At 44.4% G+C, this 19,438-nt stretch overlaps 1 protein-coding gene across 9 annotated transcripts in view; it reads left to right on the forward strand.

The window, feature by feature from the left end:
* Positions 1-19,438, forward strand: part of FAM13A (family with sequence similarity 13 member A) — a 505,365-nt gene that overhangs the window by 25,386 nt on the left and 460,541 nt on the right. For all 9 annotated transcript variants that reach the window (XR_003856193.1, XM_029597821.1, XM_029597782.1 and 6 more), the window contains exon 2: positions 8,150-8,333. Coding sequence is in view for 8 of the 9 variants with exons in the window: in XM_029597821.1 (XP_029453681.1) it covers positions 8,150-8,333 (184 nt within the window). In the remaining variant the exon portion in view is untranslated. The remainder of the gene's footprint in view (positions 1-8,149; positions 8,334-19,438) is intronic.

Below are 19,438 nucleotides of genomic sequence, written 5' to 3' on the forward strand. Positions count from 1 at the left end.
ACCTCCCTTCAGCCGTCTCTTCTCCAAGCTGAACAGCCCTAATCTCTTTAGCCTTTTCTCATAGGGGATCCATTCCATCACCTTTATCATTTTGGTTGCCCTTCCCTGTACCTTTTCTAATTCCATTATATCATTTTCGAGATGTGGTGCCCAGAATTGGGCACAATACTCAAGGTGCAGTCTCCCCATGGAGCGATAGAGGCATTATGACACCCTCTGTTTTATTCTCCATTCTTTTCCTAATAATTTCTAACATTCTGTTTACTTTCTTGAAATCCTCTGCTCAATGTGTGGTGGAGGCCAACATATTATCCACGACGCCGCCTAGATCCTTTTCCTGGGTGGTGACTCCCAATGTGGAAACTTGCATTTTGTAGCTATAATTTGGGTTGCGCTTCCCTATGTGCATCATTTTTGTACTTGACCACATGAATGTCATCTGTCATTCGGATGCTCAGTCTCGCAAGGTCCTCCTGCAACTTTTCACAATCCTCTTGTGATTTAACAACTTTAAATAATTTTGTATCAACAAATTTGATCACCTCATTCATTGTTCTTATATCTAGGTCATTTATAAATATGTTAAAAAGCAGTGGTCCTAGTAGAAATCCTGGGACTACTCACTTTTCTCCATTGAGAAAATTGACCATTTAGCCCTATTCTGTTTTCTATCTTTTAAGCAGTTCTCAGTCCAAAATAGATCATTGCCTCCTATCCCATGACTTTTTAGTTTCCTCAAGAATCTCTTATGAGGAACTTTGTAAAATGTTTTCTGAAAATCCAGTTAACTCATATCAACATGTTTATCTTAATCCACATGTTTGTTCACGCCTTCAAAAAAATGTAGCAGATTGGTGAGGCAAGACTTCCCTTAGCTAAATCCATGTTGGCTTTGTCTCATTAAACTATGCCTATGTCTATGTTCAGTAACTTTCTTTATAATAGTTTCAACCATTTTTTCAGCATTGATGTCAGTCTCACGGGTCTGGAATTTCCTAGATCATCACTGGAACTCTTTTTAAAAACTAGTGTTATGTTGGCCACTCTCCAGATAACGTAGCTGATTTTAAAGGTAGTTTTCAGATTACTAATAGTGGATCTGCAATTTCAATTTTCAATTCTTTCAGCATTCTGGGATGTATATCATCCAGTCCAGGTGATTTGCTACTCTTTAGTTTGCCAATTTCCCCTGTCACCTCTTCTAGGTTCACTGAGATTTGTTTCATTTCCTCTGAATCTGGCAGATGAAATTTAATGTGGACAAGTGCAAGGTGTTGCATATAGGGAAAAATAACCCTTGCTGTAGTTACATGTTAGGTTCCATATTAGGAGCTACCACTCAGGAAAAAGATCTAGGCATCATAGTGGATAATACTTTAAAATCGTCGGCTCAGTGTACTGCAGCAGTCAAAAAAGCAAATAGAATGTTAAGAATTATTAGGAAGGGAATGGTTAATAGAACGGAAAATGTCATAATGCCTCTGTATCACTCCATGGTGAGACCGCACCTTGAATACTGTGTACAAAATTCTGGTTGCCGCATCTCAAAAAAGATATAGTTGCGAGGGAGAAGGTACAGAGAAGGGCAACCAAAATGATAAAGGGGATGGAACAGCTCCCCTATGAGGAAAGGTTGAAGAGGTTAGGGCTGTTCAGCTTGGAGAAGAGACGGCTGAGGGGGGATATGATAGAGGTTTTTAAGATCATGAGAGGTCTTGAACGAGTAGATGTGACTTGGTTATTTACACTTTCGAATAATAGAAGGACTAGGGGACATTTCATGAAGTTAGCAAGTAGCACATTTAAGACTAATCGGAGAAAATTCTTTTTCACTCAATGCACAATAAAGCTCTGGAATTTGTTGCCAGAGGATGTGGTTAGTGCAGTTAGTGTAGCTGGGTTCAAAAAAGGTTTGGATAAGTTCTTGGAGGAGAAGTCCATTAACGGCTATTAATCAAATTTACTTAGGGAATATCCACTGCTATTAATTGCATCAGAGGCATGGGATCTTCTTAGTATTTGGGTAATTGCCAGGTTCTTGTGGCCTCGTTTTGGCCTCTGTTGGAAACAGGATGCTGGGCTTGATTGTCCCTTGGTCTGACCCAGCATGGCAATTTCTTATGTTCTTAATCATCAATTTTAAAAATACTTCTAGCATGGGTTACCTGCCTTACATCTTCCTCAGTAAAGAAAGCTTCTAAGAATTCATGTAATCTCTCTGCTATGGTCTTGTCTTCCCTTAGTGCCCCTTTTACCCCTTGATCAACTAACAGTCCAACTGACTCCCTTGCAGGCTTTTTGCTCCGAATGTACTTGAAAAAGTTTTCATTTTGAGTTTTTGCTTCCACGGCAAGCTTCTTTTCAAATTATGTCCTTGCTTTCCCTAATGCTTTGCTTTCTACTGGCCAGTGTGTTTCCTGTTGTCTTTATTTGATCCCTTTTCCATTTCTTGAAAGATATTCTTTTGGCTAAAATAGCCTCTCTCACCTCTCCTTTTAACCAAGTTGGTAGTCATTTAGCCTTCCTTCCACCTTTTCTAAAGCGTGGAATACATCTGGTCTGGGTTTCCAAGATGGTATTTTGAAACAACGCCCATGCCTGATCTAAAATCTTAACCTTTGCACTTTTCCTAACCATTTTTCTCATTTTATCATGGTCTCCCTTTTCAGAGTTAAATTTTGATTTATAATATGCAGTTGAAAGACCAAATCTCAGGACTCTAGAAGTGTGTTTTCCCTTAGTGAAATATGAAAAATAATGGTTTTTTCCATGCATGTTATGCAAATTTTGCACTATTTGTTCTGCATCTATTCCATGATGCTCTTGCAAATTTTTTCAATGCACTGTGAATCTTTGGTAATTTTGAGACCCAAACTGGGAAAAATTTGTCAAAGTTTTATCCCCGAACTTTTTCACTGACAGGGTGCAAAAACTGATTTTAGAGCTGTACCTTTAAATGTGTCCTACCAAAAAATTACAGGAAATTTTGCAGGGGACTTTTAACTAAAGAACTGGCAGGTTATTTCCTAAAAAAAACAAAAAAAAAATGCAGAGGTGACATAGTCCTTAGTGCTTTGCCAAAAAATGACACAAAAAAAATAAGCCTAATCTCACGTACTACTACCCCTTCGCCAAAACATTTACTGCATATATATATATATATATATATATATATATATATATATATATATATATATATACCATATAGTTTACATTTTCCTAGGAATCAGTCTGCTCTATCATATCTGGAAGCAATCTCTCTCTTCTCTAGCTATTATCAGTCAGTTCTTATACAGCTAGGGGTAGATTTTTATAACATGTGCACAGTTCCCGGTGCGCACACATGATTGCACGGATTTTATAACGTGCGCGCTGGTGTGCGCGTGTTATAAAGTCAGGTGGCCGCACGCAGGCGTACAAGGGGGATTGAATTTATGCAAAGTATGCGTGGTGACGCAATAGGGCTTTCCCCAGTTCCCTAACCCCCTGCCTAACCTTCCCTCCCCTTCCCCTCTCCTCCCCACCGTCTAAAGCTAACCTACCTTGCCTGTTTTGTTTTGTTTTCATTTCATTACTTGCTGCTTCTTGGGACCAGAAGTAATTTACATGCGCCGGTCAGCTGCCAGCACGCACTTTCCCGGAACAGCAGCTAATGGCCGCTATCCTAGCCGGCCTCTGCCCCCTCCTCGAATCCTGGCCCTCTCCTTTGAAGAGGCCCGGCACTTGTGTGCATACTGGGGTTTACCCGCGTGACCAGGCCCCTTTGAAAATTTGCGCAGCACGCACAAGGCCTGGCCATGCGCATAAACCCCAGATTTTACGTGCACAGGCCTTTTAAAATCTGTCCTTGAGAAAGTAATTTTCAAAGGAGTTATACGTATAAATGTAACATGCTATCACAGCAATTTTCAAAAGTCATATGCTTGCATAAAGTGCATTTGTGGGAGTACATCCTATGGACAATTCAATGGTATGTTCAGCTGCTGGGTTCTGCAGCACTTTGTTGTCCTGGTGATAGTGGGAGAGCTGCAGTGAGATGGTCCCAGCTAGTTCCTCTTTCCTTCACAGATTTTTTTTTTTTTAACTTTACTGGATTCTCTGAGGCAACACCCCCCCCCCCCCCGTTTCTTGTCTCAGGGCAGTGCTGTTTTCAGTCATAGTGCTTGCACAACCTTACTTTCCCTTCTTCCATCTCTGAGGCTACAGGCAGACAATTTCAATCGGATGGAAACAGAGCTCTGTTACTGCAGGACTGGCAATAGGCTGCTTTTTTTCTCCCTAGGAAGGGCCCTGAGGCTGATAGCTCATCCAATTATTTAAAAAAAAAAAAAAAAGAGGAGAAAGTGGGAGAGACAGGAAGGCGGACTGGGGCCAGGACACTGTAGCTCTGACTGGAGCATCAACGAGGCAGGCCAAAGACAGGCAGTGCTCTGACTAGAAAACCAGCGCAGCAATTAATTTTTTTTTTTTTTTAAATATATGCAGCAGGCAGGGTCATCAAGATACTGGCTTACCTGCAACAAGTACCAGCCTGCCTTTGCTCCCTCTGAAATTGAAGCCCAGCACGTCTGCACACAAAGACAAGGAGCTAACTGCTAGTTCAGTTGAGCCACAAAGAAGTCAGAGGAAATGACACGTGACCAACCTAACCGGCCTACCGGACCATACTTGATTCCCCCGATAGGCCAATCCACCCCGATGGCAGATATGTGTCAGGAACTAAGGTCTGGTGCAAGGGTATTAGGTATGCTAGGCAAAACTTACAACCTTGCCTCTCCTGGCTCCACCCTTCTCATCCACAATTAAAAATTATGCATTTAAAACAGATTCTACATGAAAAGGGACCTTCAGTCTTCTGAAGTAAAAGTATGACAACATGTATATTATATTTACAAGCACTGCTGTGATGCCAACCAGAAAACCCTTCAAAAAAGACACTTGGAACCCTTGTGGTATTTGACCTAGTGAACCGCATGTAGGGTGTGGGCTTGGCCCTCAAAGATTCATGAGTAAACAGAATTACAATTAGAATACAATAAACCTCCCATACCAAAACAGCACTAACTACCAGCATTCAAACAGCAATAACCCTATGAAACGGCAACACTGCAAATATTACATCAAACCCTAAAACATCAATACACCTTCTATTAGGAAAACAAACAAGCCAGGCTATGCAGAAACTATACACTACCAGAATACCTCACCTCAGCCACATATGCAGAACACAGACTTTCACCAAATGTAGAGTTAGAGACTATAAAGTACAAATAAAAATATTCAGACAGAAACTGCAAGAAGCCAGACTCTGTATGCAGTACAACTATGGGAAAACAGAAATATTACACTCTCATAAAATATGAAACAAAATCATGAAATAGGATAGGTATGTATGATTTATGGTTTTATGCATGTAAGATTATAACTTGCCTAGAGTGTCATAAAATAAATTGGCCATTTTAAACATATAGATGTAAATTTTCAAAAGACATTTGCAAAAATAACGCATGTGTAAAAAGGCATATGCACAGTATATGCTATTTTGAAAACTCAGGGCCTGTGCAAGGGGATTAGGCACCCTAGGCACCTTCTGACTTGCGCCGTCCCCGGTCACAGCCCTGACTCCTACTTTCAGGGGTGGGGACCACATGCCGCCACACCCCCACCTCCTGCGCCGCCCCAAATGGCCCCTCCCTCACCCCCACAAGACTCACGAAAACCCCTGGTGGTTCAATTTGGGGGGGGGGGGGCGCCCAGGAGCGATCTGCTGCTCCCGGGCTGTCACCTGCTACGAACCAAAATGGCCCTTCCTAGGGAGAAAAAAAAGCAGCCTGTTACCAGTCCTAAAGTGACAGAGCTCTGTTTCCATCCTGTTGAAACTGTCTGCCTGTAGCCTCAGAGATGGAAGAAGGGAAAGTAAGGTTAATGTGCAAGCACTATGACTCAAACAGCACTGCCCTGAGAAGAAACAGGGTTTTGTTTTTTTTTGCCTCAGTGAATCCAGTACAGTTTAAAACAAAACAAAACAAAATCTGAAGGAGAGAGGGACTGGCTGAAACCATCACATTGCAGCTGTCCCACAATCACCAGGACAACAAAGTGCTGCAGAACCCAGCAGCCGAATGCACCAGTTGTAACCTATAGGTAGGTTAAGGTTACCTACAAAAAAAAGAAAAGCTGGGGTGGTGGGTTGGGGGATTAAAGCAGAAATTTGAAGATTGGGTGAAGGTAAGTGTGAAACTGGGGAAGGGGCGAGCAGCCTTGTTACTGGAGATTTTTGGGCTCATGGCTAAGAGTAGATGCATATGTGTTTCAGGTCACATAATGTACCTCTCTAGGGTCAGCTTGGTGTGCTTTTGGGAGTCATTGAATCACATGGGCCTGTTTAAAAAAAAAAAAAATCCACCAGCCTGATATTTTCCTACAATCCGCCCCTGTCCACCATTCACTTATCTCCCATTGCTCCAGGGGGAAGATGCTGGGGAAGGGTTGGAGACAGGAGGTAGGATTCTTGGGAGTGTAGCAGGGTTGTCTGCTTCCTAGAAATATCTTCAGTGACTCTGTCTGCCATACCTGAGACCCTTGCCTTCCGCTTTCCCAAGCATTTCAAGTCACCGAAAGGGCCAGACTTCAAGGGACTATCACTTGGCAAAACTCCATGGGGGATCTCCCCATTCTCCTCTCATCAGAACACCAACCGGGGTCCCCTCTGTCCCTTCTCTTGGCCCTTTTGGTGATTTGACCTGCCCCATGTCTTGGGGGGGGGGGGGGAGGAGCACCATCACATCCCTGGCCTCAGGCAGCAGCTTGCTGTGAGCTGCCCCTGCCTGCTCCCCTTTTCCTGCAGATGGCTTTTCAAATGGAGCCAAAACCCCTGTGTGTGTATGTATGTGTGAACTTCACCAAGTATTGTGTAACATCTATTTTATCCAGCAACACTTGCAACTGGAAACACGTAAAAACAAGGAGGAAGATTTGTGACATTTTCATATGTTGAAGTTAGTCCATTTCATACTGACAAATGGCTGTGCTAGGCCACACCTTTGTTTAGCCTAGTTTCCTAGAAGGAAACTGCTCTTGAAAGCTCATCATGCCTGTTCCCCCTCCCCACTAAGTGTATCTGTTGGATTCCCCCCTAATAACTATTGAGCAATTTACACCCACTTTCCTTCAAATCTCTGCCACATTCGAGCACTCCCTGCCCCCTGGCTAGCTAGCATTTTTTTCCTATGTCTGTGATCACTCGTCCCTACACTTCTTTCCAAAAGGGCAGGAGATTCCCAAATCTGGTTCTGGAGGGCTGTCAACCTGTCCGGGTTTCGGTTTTACCATAATTAATATGCATGAGATGGATTTGTATGCAATGAAGCAGTGCGTGCAAATACGTCTCCTGCATATTCATTGCAGAAATCGTGAAAACCAGACTGGTTTACGGCCGGGACCGGCTTTAGGGACCCTTTAATAGCTCAGGTTCAGTTGAAATCTCAGGGAGATCTAAGGCCACTGTGATGCCATCAAGCATTTTTTAAAGCTGCTCTGCCGCCATCTCCATTTCTTTTCTAGTTTCCTATAGGGAAAAGCTCTCTCTAATATTTAATGATATTCAGAAAGCCACATAATCGTTGTCATAACCATGTGCAACTTCTGGTACCAAAGAAGGCAGTGTGAAATGTTCACACATCTTGTAATCGAAGCAGACGCAGCAGCCCTTTTATATGAAATTAATTTTGGGCTCCCACCCCGACCAAAATAAAAAAAAAAAAAACCAAACCTATGGCTTTCCTCCTTTGCTATCCTCAGTCTCATGAACCATAAAGCTCCTACAAGCGTCCTCCATTTTATCAGGTTAGCGGCTGTGGTCTCTTAAGTGTCATCAACACTGTTTCCGAGACTGACGTGGCTGCTGCTTCCCACCCAGCGGTTGCCCTGGTACTGGAGCTCGCCTCCTGTAAATAGCCTCTCCTCCTCCTCCGGGCGAGCTCCTCCTCCTCCGGGCTTGAGCCCTGCGGGGAGAGGAGCCGGCCCGCAGCCTGCTGGGGTGGGGGGAGGGAGACCCTGCCCGTCTGCCATGCCGCGGCAGTCTGGAGCCGCCATGCAGCCGCCCGTCGTAAGCCTGGCTGACTGCTCTCTCTTCCTCTGCTCCTTCAAGCAAAGCAAGACGGCGGCGAGGCTGAGGGAGGACATGAAGAGGCTGGCGGCCCAGCACGGCTGCCCGGCGGTGCGGAGAGTGTTCGGCGCCCCCCTGGCGGAGCTGCGGGAGCAGCAGGGGCTGGCCCGGGACGGCATCCCCGCCATGGTGTGCGACGTGGTGGAGTACCTGAGCGCCGGCGACGGTAAGCCTCCTGCATGCAGTTTTCTGCCTTCTTCCGTTTCATTTTTTTTTTCTCTCTGTCTTAAACCAGTTTTGTTTTGTTTTAATTAGAAACGAAACGTGAATCTGTGACGTGGGACTTTTGCCCCGCGAAAAAATCTTGGGTTGAGTTTTCTAGGGATGAAGCTGTGAAGTAATCGGTTTCGCTTTCTGCTCTGAGCTCCGCTTCTGTTAAGCCTAACTCTGATGCTTTGCTTGCAGTGGGGAAACGAGTGCTGTGCAACTTAGGGATTTGTTCTGTGAAGTGAAAATAAGCTGCCGAGTGCTAGCCTGACATGACAGCGTGGAGCTCTTGAATGTAAGGCTGTTCAGCTAATAATAATGCTTCTGAGGTTCTCGTCCTCCCTTTCCCATCATTGCATGGGTCACAGGAGAGAAGCAGTGTCACCTTTCTGAGAAGCTGGGTCCTAATGCAGCCTTGGGCAAGAGCTGAATGAAACCAAGTTGTGATGAAATGCACAGAGGTACGGTTCTGTGCACCCTCTGGAAGTAGAGGCAGCTTTTAAAAGCATCATTTCAACCTGTTGGATCTTTTGAAAGCAAAACTAACTTTAATAATCCAGGCACTCTGTTTAGGCTAGTTGTGCTACAGCTGTTGCAGAATTTACCTTTTGTCATGGGAAACCAATCCTGGAGCTGCCACCTCTGCCGCCTCATCTCGTGTAGCAGCTCTCTCCCTCCTCCCTGCGGCCTCCAGTTACCTGTCCCTGCCCTACTAGCTGTTTCTGGCACTGTGTGTTGGCTGGGGGGGGGGGGGGGGGGGAATGGTTGTAGCAGTGGGAGCGGGCAAAATGAGGGAAGAAAAGCAAATGGCAGAAGTAATTGTGAAGAAGAGGGGGGGAGCTTCATTCCTCTGCTCTTCCCCCAGCCTCACAGTGGAGGAAACTACCCATTTTCTCTCTTCCTCCAAACTCACAACTTGTTCCTTTGAACCCATTCCCGCCCAGTAGCTCTGCTCTGCTTTCACTGAAATTAACCTTTCCATCTGTCACATCCTCAATCTATCACTTTCCAATGCTGCTATTCCTGCATTCCTGCTGCCTTCAAGCATGCTGTGATCACATCACTCTTCAAATAAACCCTCACTGGACCGTACCTGCCCAGCTGTCGTCCCATCTCCCTCTCTTTTGCTGTCCACCTCCATTGTCTTGACTTTCTTTCAGTTCTGGATCCACTGCAGTCTGGCGCTTTTGCCCTCTACATTCCACAGAATCAGCCCTTGCCAAAGGCTCCGATGGACCTGTTTATGGCTAAAACAAAGGGCCTTCAGTCCTTTCCCTCCTTGATCTATCTGGTTCCTTTTGACATTGTTGATCACCACCTACTCCATTCCATCCTCACTTGGATTTCGGGACTCTGTGCTTTCTCGGTTCTTTTCTTACCTCTTTTATATAGATTTATCTTCATATATTCAGGTGGGAGATTTCAAGACACCGATTTCTACCCAGGTTCCATAACCTGACTGAGATATTTGATTCAACGTTATCCTTCAAGCCACAGGAGAATACACGTGTTAAAAGTGCGCTCTATAAATTGCGGATGCAACAGAGACTTAGACCTTTCTTAAACATTAAATATTTTCAACAGAATTACAGGCATTGGGCATCTCGAACCTGGATTACTGTAATTCAGTATATATTGATTTGCCAGGTACAACATTACAAGCTCTTCAGATGGTACAAACTTCTGCCACCAGAGTATTAATGGGAGTTAGCTGAAACTAACATATTTCCCCAATACTTTATGAATTACACTGGCTAAGGGTAGCATGGAGGGTGAAATTTAAAATCCTCACGCTAATTCATAGAGTATTGAACTCAAAAGCTCCATACAGCATTAGTGCATTATTAAAAATTTATGTTCAGAATCAATGACTATATTCACAAGACAAGAATCTCCTTGAAATTCCTCTACTGAAAGCTGATCGCCTGTGTAAGACAAGGGATATAACATTTGCAGTATCAGGTCCAATGATGTGGATTGCCTTGCTGAATCATTTAGGGCAGAGATGGATATAAAACACTTCAGGAAAAATGTAAAGGCAGTAGTTTTTGCTGAGGCTTTTACTATTCTGCAGATCAGATAACAGAAACAGAATGGCAGAAAAAAAACCCCACACAGTCTATCTAGTCTGTCCATCCACTAAATATTCATCTTTATATTCTCTATTACTCCTTCAGAGATCTCCTGTGTCTGTCCCATGCTTTTTTTGAATTCATATACACTCCTTGTCTCCATCACCTCCACAGAGAAAATGTTTCATGCATCCACCACCCATTTTGTAAAGAAATACTTCCTTAGCTTACTCCTGAGTCTAGGTCCTTTCACCCTCGTCCTATGATCCCTGGTTGTAGAGTCTCCTTTCCATTGAAAGAGATAAGTCATGGAAGTATTTAAACATCTCCATCATATCTCCCCTATCTTGCCTTTCCTTTAAGGTATACATGTTTAGATCTTTGTATATCCCTGTATGCTTTAGAACGAAAACTACTGAACGTTTTAGTAGCCACCCTGTGGACCGACTCCATCCTGTTTATATCCTTTTGAAGGTGCGGTCTCCAGAAGAGTTCACTTTATTTATTCTAAGTGAGGTCTCACTGGGCACTTATACACTGGCAATATCACCTGCTTTTTTTCTGCTGACCATTCCTCTCAACGCAGCCAAGCATCTTTTTGGCTTTTGCTGTCACTTTATCCACCTGTTTGGCCACCTTAAGATCATCAGATATGATCACCCTCAGATCTCATTCTTCTTTCGTGTGTAGAAGAGTTTCACCCCTGAATTGCAGCCCAAATGCAGGACTCTGCATTTTCAGCATTAAATCTTAGCTGCCTGACTCCAGACCATTCCTAGAACTTCGCTAGAGCCTCCTGTATTCCACACCTTCCTGGCTGTCAACCCTGTTGTAGATTATCATCTGCAAAAGGACAAAGCTTTCCCCGACAATCATTCTGCAATGTCTCTTACTGTAACCCCTATGGTTTAAAAAAGAAATGTAAAGTCCATGGATCTCAGGCTGGGAGGTTGGTGCAGGGGAGAGGAAAAATATATTTAAAGAAGAAAACTTCAAAAAAGAGGTAGGAAAAAAAAAAAAAAGGGAGCGTGTTTAGGTGCGTGTGAATGATGTATGTATGTGGCTGTTTGAGTGAAGAGTTCTGTCGGTGGCTGTCACGAGCTCGGAATGGCTGCTGTCAGAATTCTAAGTGGGACATTTTAAACAGTGGGTGGGCAGCCTTGAGAGAGATAAGAGGTGTATGTGAAGATCCTTTCTCTAAAAGGCATTTTTGTAGGTTTATTTGACAGTCTTGAGAGTGTGGGGGTGGGAGTGTGTGTCCTAGTTAACTTAAAGAGCCCCGCGGGAGTTTGGCTCTAGCGCATGAATGTGGTAGGGACTCTTTAAAAATAAATAAATAAAATAAAGGGGTTTATTGAAGTTTGTTAGTTCTAAATCGACAGTGGACTAGTTTAATGTAACAAACCTTCCTCTCTGAAGTCGATTGATTTTTAAACCCTTTATGCTGGGGTGATGTATGACTGATAGGAAGACAGAGCCACTTTTAAGCTGCTGCTGCCGCCTGAGTATAAAGGAAACCTTTAGGAGTCTGAGGATCCTGTATTGATTGAAAGGGAATTTCCTAAGATTGGAGAAATATTGTAGAAGCTGAGGCACAGGTTAAAGATTGGCCATTTCCGAGCTGTACCCGAGGGGAGTATAGTTGTTGTCTAAGTGCCTGTAACTATAAAGCTATGAATTATTGCCCTCTAAAGAGGTCCAGCATAAGTGCACAAGTAAACTATGCTGATGCATAAAGAGCCCCTATAATTTATTTACATTTTTTTTAGAGTCTTGTTAAGGCTATAGTTAGAGGGCTTATAATTCTTTTGTTTATTTGTATTAGTTAGGTTTTAAGTGACAACTTAGAATAGATAGTTTTTTTTTAAATTAGTTTTTAAAGATAGGCAGTAGGGGTCAGAGGAAGACCTGCAATGGAGAAAACTTGAGTCTCTGAAGAGAAGAAGCGGAATCTGAAAGAAAAAAAACCCACCGGTGTTCAATTGGTGAGCTCACTAAAACAAAGCCAATAAAACATTTTTGTAGGAAAAGGAGAAAGGACCAGAAAGAGTTTTAGAGGTTATGCATAAAGACTGAGAAATTTATGAAAGGAAAAAGAGAGAAAAAAAAATAATAGAGATGGAACAAGAAAAAATTTACTTACCTGACGTTTTCATAGAATCTTCCGTCAGGAGGTCATGAACCTGGTACCTGTAAATACAAGGGATTTAAAGAACCAATGCTTAAAAAAAAATACATAAGTTAAAGGATAGACAAAGTGAATTTTGTATTTATACTTATCTGACATATGTTGTTGATCCTGTTGGACTTGTTGGGTTGTTTCTAAAATGTTATACTGCAACCTAAAAACAAAATCCCCCGATTTATTTAATCTAACACCACCAGTTTGAGTTTGTGTTTTCTCCCTAAGTATAATAAGAGAGTGTACGTCTACCTAGTGATCAAAAAGAAGTATAAAACTTCACATTTTGGTTTCTAATTTTTTATTCTTGTAAACCTTTAGCCCCACTGCTAACAATCAGCCCTTACATTAGAAGGCCAGGTTAGTGACTACTCTAGCGGGGACTTGGGGAGTGAGTGTTACCAGGGGGCAGGGCTTACATGTTGAAAAGAACCAGTCCAAAGACTGATCTCTGCGGCACACCACTGGTAATGCCTCCCTCCTTGGAGTGATCTCAGTTTACTATTACCCTTTATCTTCTCCCCCTCAATCAGTTTCTAACATAGTCACTTTAAGGTGCTCAGTTTGTTTATAAGTTACCTGTGTGGAACCATGTCAAGGGACTTACTGCAATCCAAGTACACTACACCTTCATTCTTACCTGATCCAACTCAGTCAAAGAAACTGATCAGATTCATCTGGCAAGACCTACCTCTGGTAAAACCCATGCTGCCTCGGATCTTGTAATCCATTGAATTCCACCTCCAGGTAAAAAAGGATTCATGGATGATACTATTGACTACCAAAGGGTGCCCTTGGACTGGTACTGGCAGGAGCCGCAGTCTTTGCCTCTCAGCTGGGGAAATTGTAACCATGACACACACGTCGTATGGGGTGGGGATAGGCAGGGTACTAAAAGGTAAACTCCGGAACTGCTATCACTGAAAGTCCATGGCACCTTTTCTTCATGCTCCCTGTGTCACTGACATAGTATTAGGACTGAAAGCCCCTACAGTTGGACATGCAGAATAGCTGACAAAAAAGATATCTTTATCTATAGGATTTTTCTGGCTTCTTGTTTGAGTTTCATCCTTGGTTACCCTCCAGCCTCTGGTGGAAAGTTGCCACAAGGAAGTTAGCGTGGGGCACAGTTTCTGAAAGGGTTCTTCAGAGATTCAGAGTCACTGGGAGAGAGCAGACAGTTTCTGATCTATCATACTCCATAAACGCAAAGGTAAATGGGTTTTTTTTTCCTCCAAAAGAAGAAACATGTTTTCACTGGCTGAGTTAAAATGTCATTTTAAAAAATAACTAATTAGCTCCTTGACTGTCCACTGTTCACCAATCCTTGCGCTCCTGGTTGCTTGCTGATTCCCTGAGTTCTTGCGCACCCTTACACAGTCTGGCAGTGGCGAGATGACAGCCACAGCAAGATGCTAGAGAATAGCATGCATACATTTAATTTAAAAAATGTGCTTCATACTGAAATGCTTTTTTCTAAATGGGCAGGAGGTTGAAAGATTCTTTGCAGGTTGTTGTTGTCCAGCCAAGTGCCGAACAATAAGAACATGTGCAGTCTGCAGACCGTAACTCGCCAGCTAAATACCCAGCAGGCTCCGGGTGACTGTGATAGCTGCAAAAATCCTGGATTGAAGCATTTGCATGTTCCCTTTTCTGTTTCCCTTTGCCGTGTTGTGAAAATATCAAAAAGAGTAACCGGAGATAAAAAGTTCAGTGATTGTTTAATTTCTTTGAAAATGAGTCTTACCAGAAAATGTTATAGAATTTGGGCCTAGCAAAAGAAGTAAAACTGCGTTAGAAGGAGCGGAGAAGAAAAGGGTTGCTAATCAAAGTAGGAAGGCCTAGACTAAAAGTACACTGGCACGTGTATATTACTGTTGCAGTGCTCGCAGTGCTGTTCATGGTAAACATAGAAAAGTCAATAAGAGGTACAGTGTATGAGTAACGCAAGTTGGATACAATAAGCAGGAAAACGTGGAAAGCAAGAGGAAGGATCTAGTGAAGCTTGAAGAATGGCCTAGAGTCTGACAGCTAAGATTTAATGCTAGAGAAAGCAGGGTTGCAAAAACCCAAAGGAGAGGGTTTAAAACCCGTTTTAAAGAGAGAGAGGGCATGTAGGGGCTGGGGAGGAAGGGGGCTCCTCCTCAGAGTTTGCCGAGCCAGAAGAGGAGAGGAGAAGGGACGTTGTTTGCTGAGAAGGGTTAGTGGGAGGGACCTGTTTGGTCCTTTTGATAAATGCTGGGGAAGTAGGGAAACATGAGGCAGGGCTCCCCAGGGTGTACGGATGCGGCAGATAGAATGCCGCTAACAATCTTTTTAGATTTCTCCAGAGTTGGCAACCCTGCCCCACCCTCCCCCAGAGAAGTAGGGGAGGGTGGATGGATGATGGGATGGTGTGTGTGTGTGTGTATAATACCCGTTCACTCACACTGCCCCCTCTCCCCTCCACTCCTGCTCTCTCTCTTCACCAATATCTTCCTCATGGCCTGCTCTGCCCCCCCACAGCGGGCAAAACTTCCTTATGGCTGTGCTGCAGGCTCTCTCTCGCTCCCTGTCTTTGGCTCAAGTGGCTCCACATGCACAAGTAGCACTAATGACAGCAATGCATAATGCAGGCAGTCAGCGGTGGCTCCTGCACTGACATGTCCCTGCCCATGCTGCTCCGACGTGCTGCCACTTGCACTTCTGACTTCAAGTATTTTTGCTGGTGGTAGCGGCAAATTCGCTTGTGCTGCCACCACTTCAGGCCAGATCGAACTCCTTGTGAATTGCTGCTGGGGGTGGGGTGGGGAGCGGGAGGTCAGATCAAGCTCCTTCTGCCATTGCTGCCAGGAACTGGATGAAATTCTGCCCAAGGCAATATCCGGCCCTCGGGCCATAATTTGGTGACCCCCTGCTATAGAGGATGAAGTTCTGTGCAAACAGGGGATGAGATCATAACTGATGATCTTAAGATGGTCAAACAGGTAGATAAGGCACTGGCAAAAGCCAGAAGGATGCTTGTGTGCACAGGGAGAGAAACAGCCTGCAGGAAAAAGGGAGGTGGTGGTGCCTTTTGTATAATTCTCTGATGATGCCTCATTTGGACTACCAAGTACAGTTCTGGAGACCACATCCTCAAAAGATCCCGTAAGAAAGGAGGGAAAGGGGAGATATGATAAAGACATTTAAATACCTCTAAGGATTACAAGCACATGAGGCAACCCTCTTTCAACAGAAAGGAGCTTTAAAATAAGAGGTTATAGGATAAGGGTGAAAAGGGGTAGACTTGGGAGTAATCTCTTTGCAGAAAGGGTGGTGAATGTATGGAACAGCCTCCTTATGGAGGTGATGGAGACAAGGACAGAATCAGAACTCAAGAAAACATGGGACAAGCACAAAGGATCTCTGAGGGAGAAGAAAGGACTATACAACTCAGCAGGATATCATGATGGGCTTACGGTCTTCATCTGCCATCATACTTCTGTGAGACTTCCTTGCTTACACTCTAAATGGAAAGAAGGGAAGACCTATGAAAAGTCGGATAACGAGGAAGTTGCAGGAAGGATGGGGATGGCGGCTTTCCTGGAAACAGAGGGGTTGTTTTCTCTGAAGAAATGTTGTCAGGAGATTAAAAAAAAAAAAAGGGGTAAGAGAGGGAGGAGTAGACTGGAGGATAATAGGAATGGAGTTCCAGATATGGGGGATAGGAAAGGAAGAGGCTTGTGAGTCTGCTGTGGATGCTGGAGGGGTACAGAGGAGAGATGCCTTTGCCAAATGTGGCATGCAGGAGGGGTGAAAGAAGAAATGGATGTTGAGATGGAATGAGAGGCAGAGGAAGACCCAACTTGATTTTAATACAGGATGTAATGGGGGGGGAGGGGAATGCAGATAAGTGGTTGAGAAAAATTATAATCACTGTATTCTGGATGGCTTTTAAAGTGACCAAATAGGAGATGATGAGGTTTGAGAGGTAAAGGATTTAGTTGTCAAGGTGAGGGATAATCAGGTTTTGGATGTGGAAGAGGATGCTGTGGAAGAAGAAGCAACAAGGTTTGTGGGAGGGACAATGTGAAAGAAAGGAAAGATTAAGATGTGGTCCAGCTGCTTGTGAGGATATTTACACCATTACCTCCTCTTCATCCAGCCACACCAGTCCAGACACAAGGCTTTATGCTCCCCTACCAGCAGATGGACACAGAGAACAACAGGTGTGCTGACGTCATGCCCTCTAGGGTCTCATGCAGACCTCAGCCTGCCTCCAGCAGATGGTAGGACAAGCATCCCGTGCTGAAAGCTGGAGCTAGGCCTAACCCGGGCGAAGAGGAATCTAAAAAAGGAAATTGACTGCTCCTAGAACGACAGGGGCTGATCCCCTTCCCCCATTTAAGCATAGCTGAGGATTCTGAAGGCTTTCAAGGGGCATTGAGGGGAGAGGCTGGCTGGCCCTCCGTATCCAGCCTTCTTTTTCTTCCTCCCTCTTGGTTTGGGATTCCTCCCAGGATCACTGCTTCTCCCCCTGCCTTTGGATTCATTGAAAATAAATAAAGGGCAGTGGCAAGGAAGGCTTGAGCTCCGAAGCAGTGAGGAAGAGAGAGTGGCGGGACCTTACCGATAGCCTTTCAGTCTCTTGGCAGCTGGCCACGGTGGGCATCGCAGTGAGCTTTTCTCCGGTTTAGTGGGGGTAGCCAAGCGTGGCAAGCACGGCGGCCTATGCAGTGTGTGTGTGTGTGTGTAGAGTTTGCCGTGGGGGGGGGGGGGGGGCAACGTTTTATGCAGGCAATGCCTAGAGGAGGGAGAGGGCGGTGTTGGCAGTAAACAGCTCCTCAGGGGATGCTTTGGGGGCAGGAGCACTGTCTGTCTGCCAGGGCAGGAATGGCGCCCATCTTGGAGCTGTGTGGCATACCGGAGAAGGCAGAATTGGTGCCTTCTGTTCTTATACCTGTTGTTCCTGGTGAAAGGTTTTTTTTTCCTGTTGTAAGCTCTAAGGAGCAGGGAACTGTTTCTTGCATGTCCCTGTACAGCGCTATACAAATCACGTCTCCTATGTGTCCCAGGTATACGCTACACAAATCATGAAGATAGCAATAATAATACAACACTACACCTAATTTAATTGAACAATTGAGAAAAAAAAAAAGAATGAAGAAAGCTAAGTGGCTCAGTTCTTGTCCTTCAAGCTCGTGTACAATTTGGTGCAGAAAATACCCACTACCTAAGAATACCCTTACAGACTGGTGGATCTGACAGCAGAAAATCACAAACTAACTAACTGCAAAGTACAGCCCCCGCCTTCCACACACTTCAAAGATGGCCTTTTCTGCTTTGATGTAATTCATCGAGTTGGATCCTACTGATCTTGTACTTTTAGCTGTACTGCTTGTGCTTTTCTGCCCTGTTGAGTTTAGCTGCTCCTTCACGGCTAGAGTCAGATGACGGCGGCTGCCCACTGCCACTACTCAACTGAGCGGTTGTGCTTCAGATTCGACAGATGTTGCATCAACGATGAGGATCCCGCTCAATTCAATTTAGCACCGTTTTTTCTGAGGAATAGCTGACTTGGTATTTCATGACATCAATACAGCAAGCTTTCTTTTGCTTATCCAAGCCATTTAGGGACGGTGCTAGTACAGGCGGAAGGTGAGAAGATCGGTGGCCCGGCTTCACCTTTCCGAATTGTGACGGAAAGGGCTGCCGCCTCCCTGCCGCAGAAGCCCAGCCGTCTGAGGTCTTTCCCGCAGCGTTCCCTGACGCTGTCGCAAGAATGGGGAATTCCAAGGGACCCAATAATACCTGCCCGAGCAGCCGAGTGCAGGTGACGGCCGTCCCACAGCAGCAGCATCTGCGCAAGATCCAGGAGAGTCACAGAAGGAATCGCCACTGCAGTTCGAAAAACAAATTGGGTTTCTTTATTCTTTATTTTTTTTGCTTGGCCCAGCTTCTTACTTCTTCTTTCAGCTGGGAGATCCTGATGTCTTAAGCGTTCATTTGGAACTAACCAGCAACATTTTAAATTTGTTTTGGCTGTTGCTTTCCATTTGGGGGCTTTCATTAGGATTTAAGCTTTGCATTAACAAAACAACTTGTTTTGGTTTTGGTTTTTTTCCCCACCTGAAGGTTCGCAGAGCTGTGACACCTTTTCACCATTAAGTGTCACTGCAGTTTTAAGATGTAAACGTGCTAAAGATTGGACCTTGCCAGGCTTAATGTTTTTTTCCTGTTATTTCTGACTGTTGGGGTTTGCAAGATAATAATAATAATATCTTTTTATTCATCTTCCACCTTTTGTGACATTTCAAGACAGATTCCATTCAGGTACTGTAAGTATTTCCTTATTCCTAGATGACTTACAATCTAAGGTCCTTATTTATTAAGCTTTTTTTCCCCATAGACATAGAATGGGGAAAAACCTTTAGTGAATGAGGCCCTACATTTGTGCCTGAGGCAATGGGAGGTGAAGTGGCTTGCCCAAGGTCAAAGTAGTATCAGTGGGATTCGAGCCCTGGCTTCCCTGATTCGCAGCTTGCTGCTCTAATCACTCTTTCATGATGAATTGGTTTCAACAGGAGAAGACTGAGCCTTGCAAAATAGGTCTGTTATGTTTTTGTAAGGATGAGAACCCTGGGCCGAGGTGAGAGGTGTCTCTGCCCACAGGGAGGCGACCTGTGGGCCTCACCGTCAGTAGGCGTGTTCTCAGTGACGTAGGACACAGCTAATGATGGAGACTTTATTATGAAGGAAGGAAGCAGAGCCCGCGGAGCGGGAAATGTAATAAAAATATAGTTCTGAGCAGAGGGATATACCCAGGGTGATACCTCTGATGAGAGGATC

The sequence above is a fragment of the Rhinatrema bivittatum genome, chromosome 1 (genome assembly GCF_901001135.1).
Source record: "Rhinatrema bivittatum chromosome 1, aRhiBiv1.1, whole genome shotgun sequence".
In the NCBI taxonomy this organism is placed as follows: Eukaryota; Metazoa; Chordata; class Amphibia; order Gymnophiona; family Rhinatrematidae; genus Rhinatrema; species Rhinatrema bivittatum.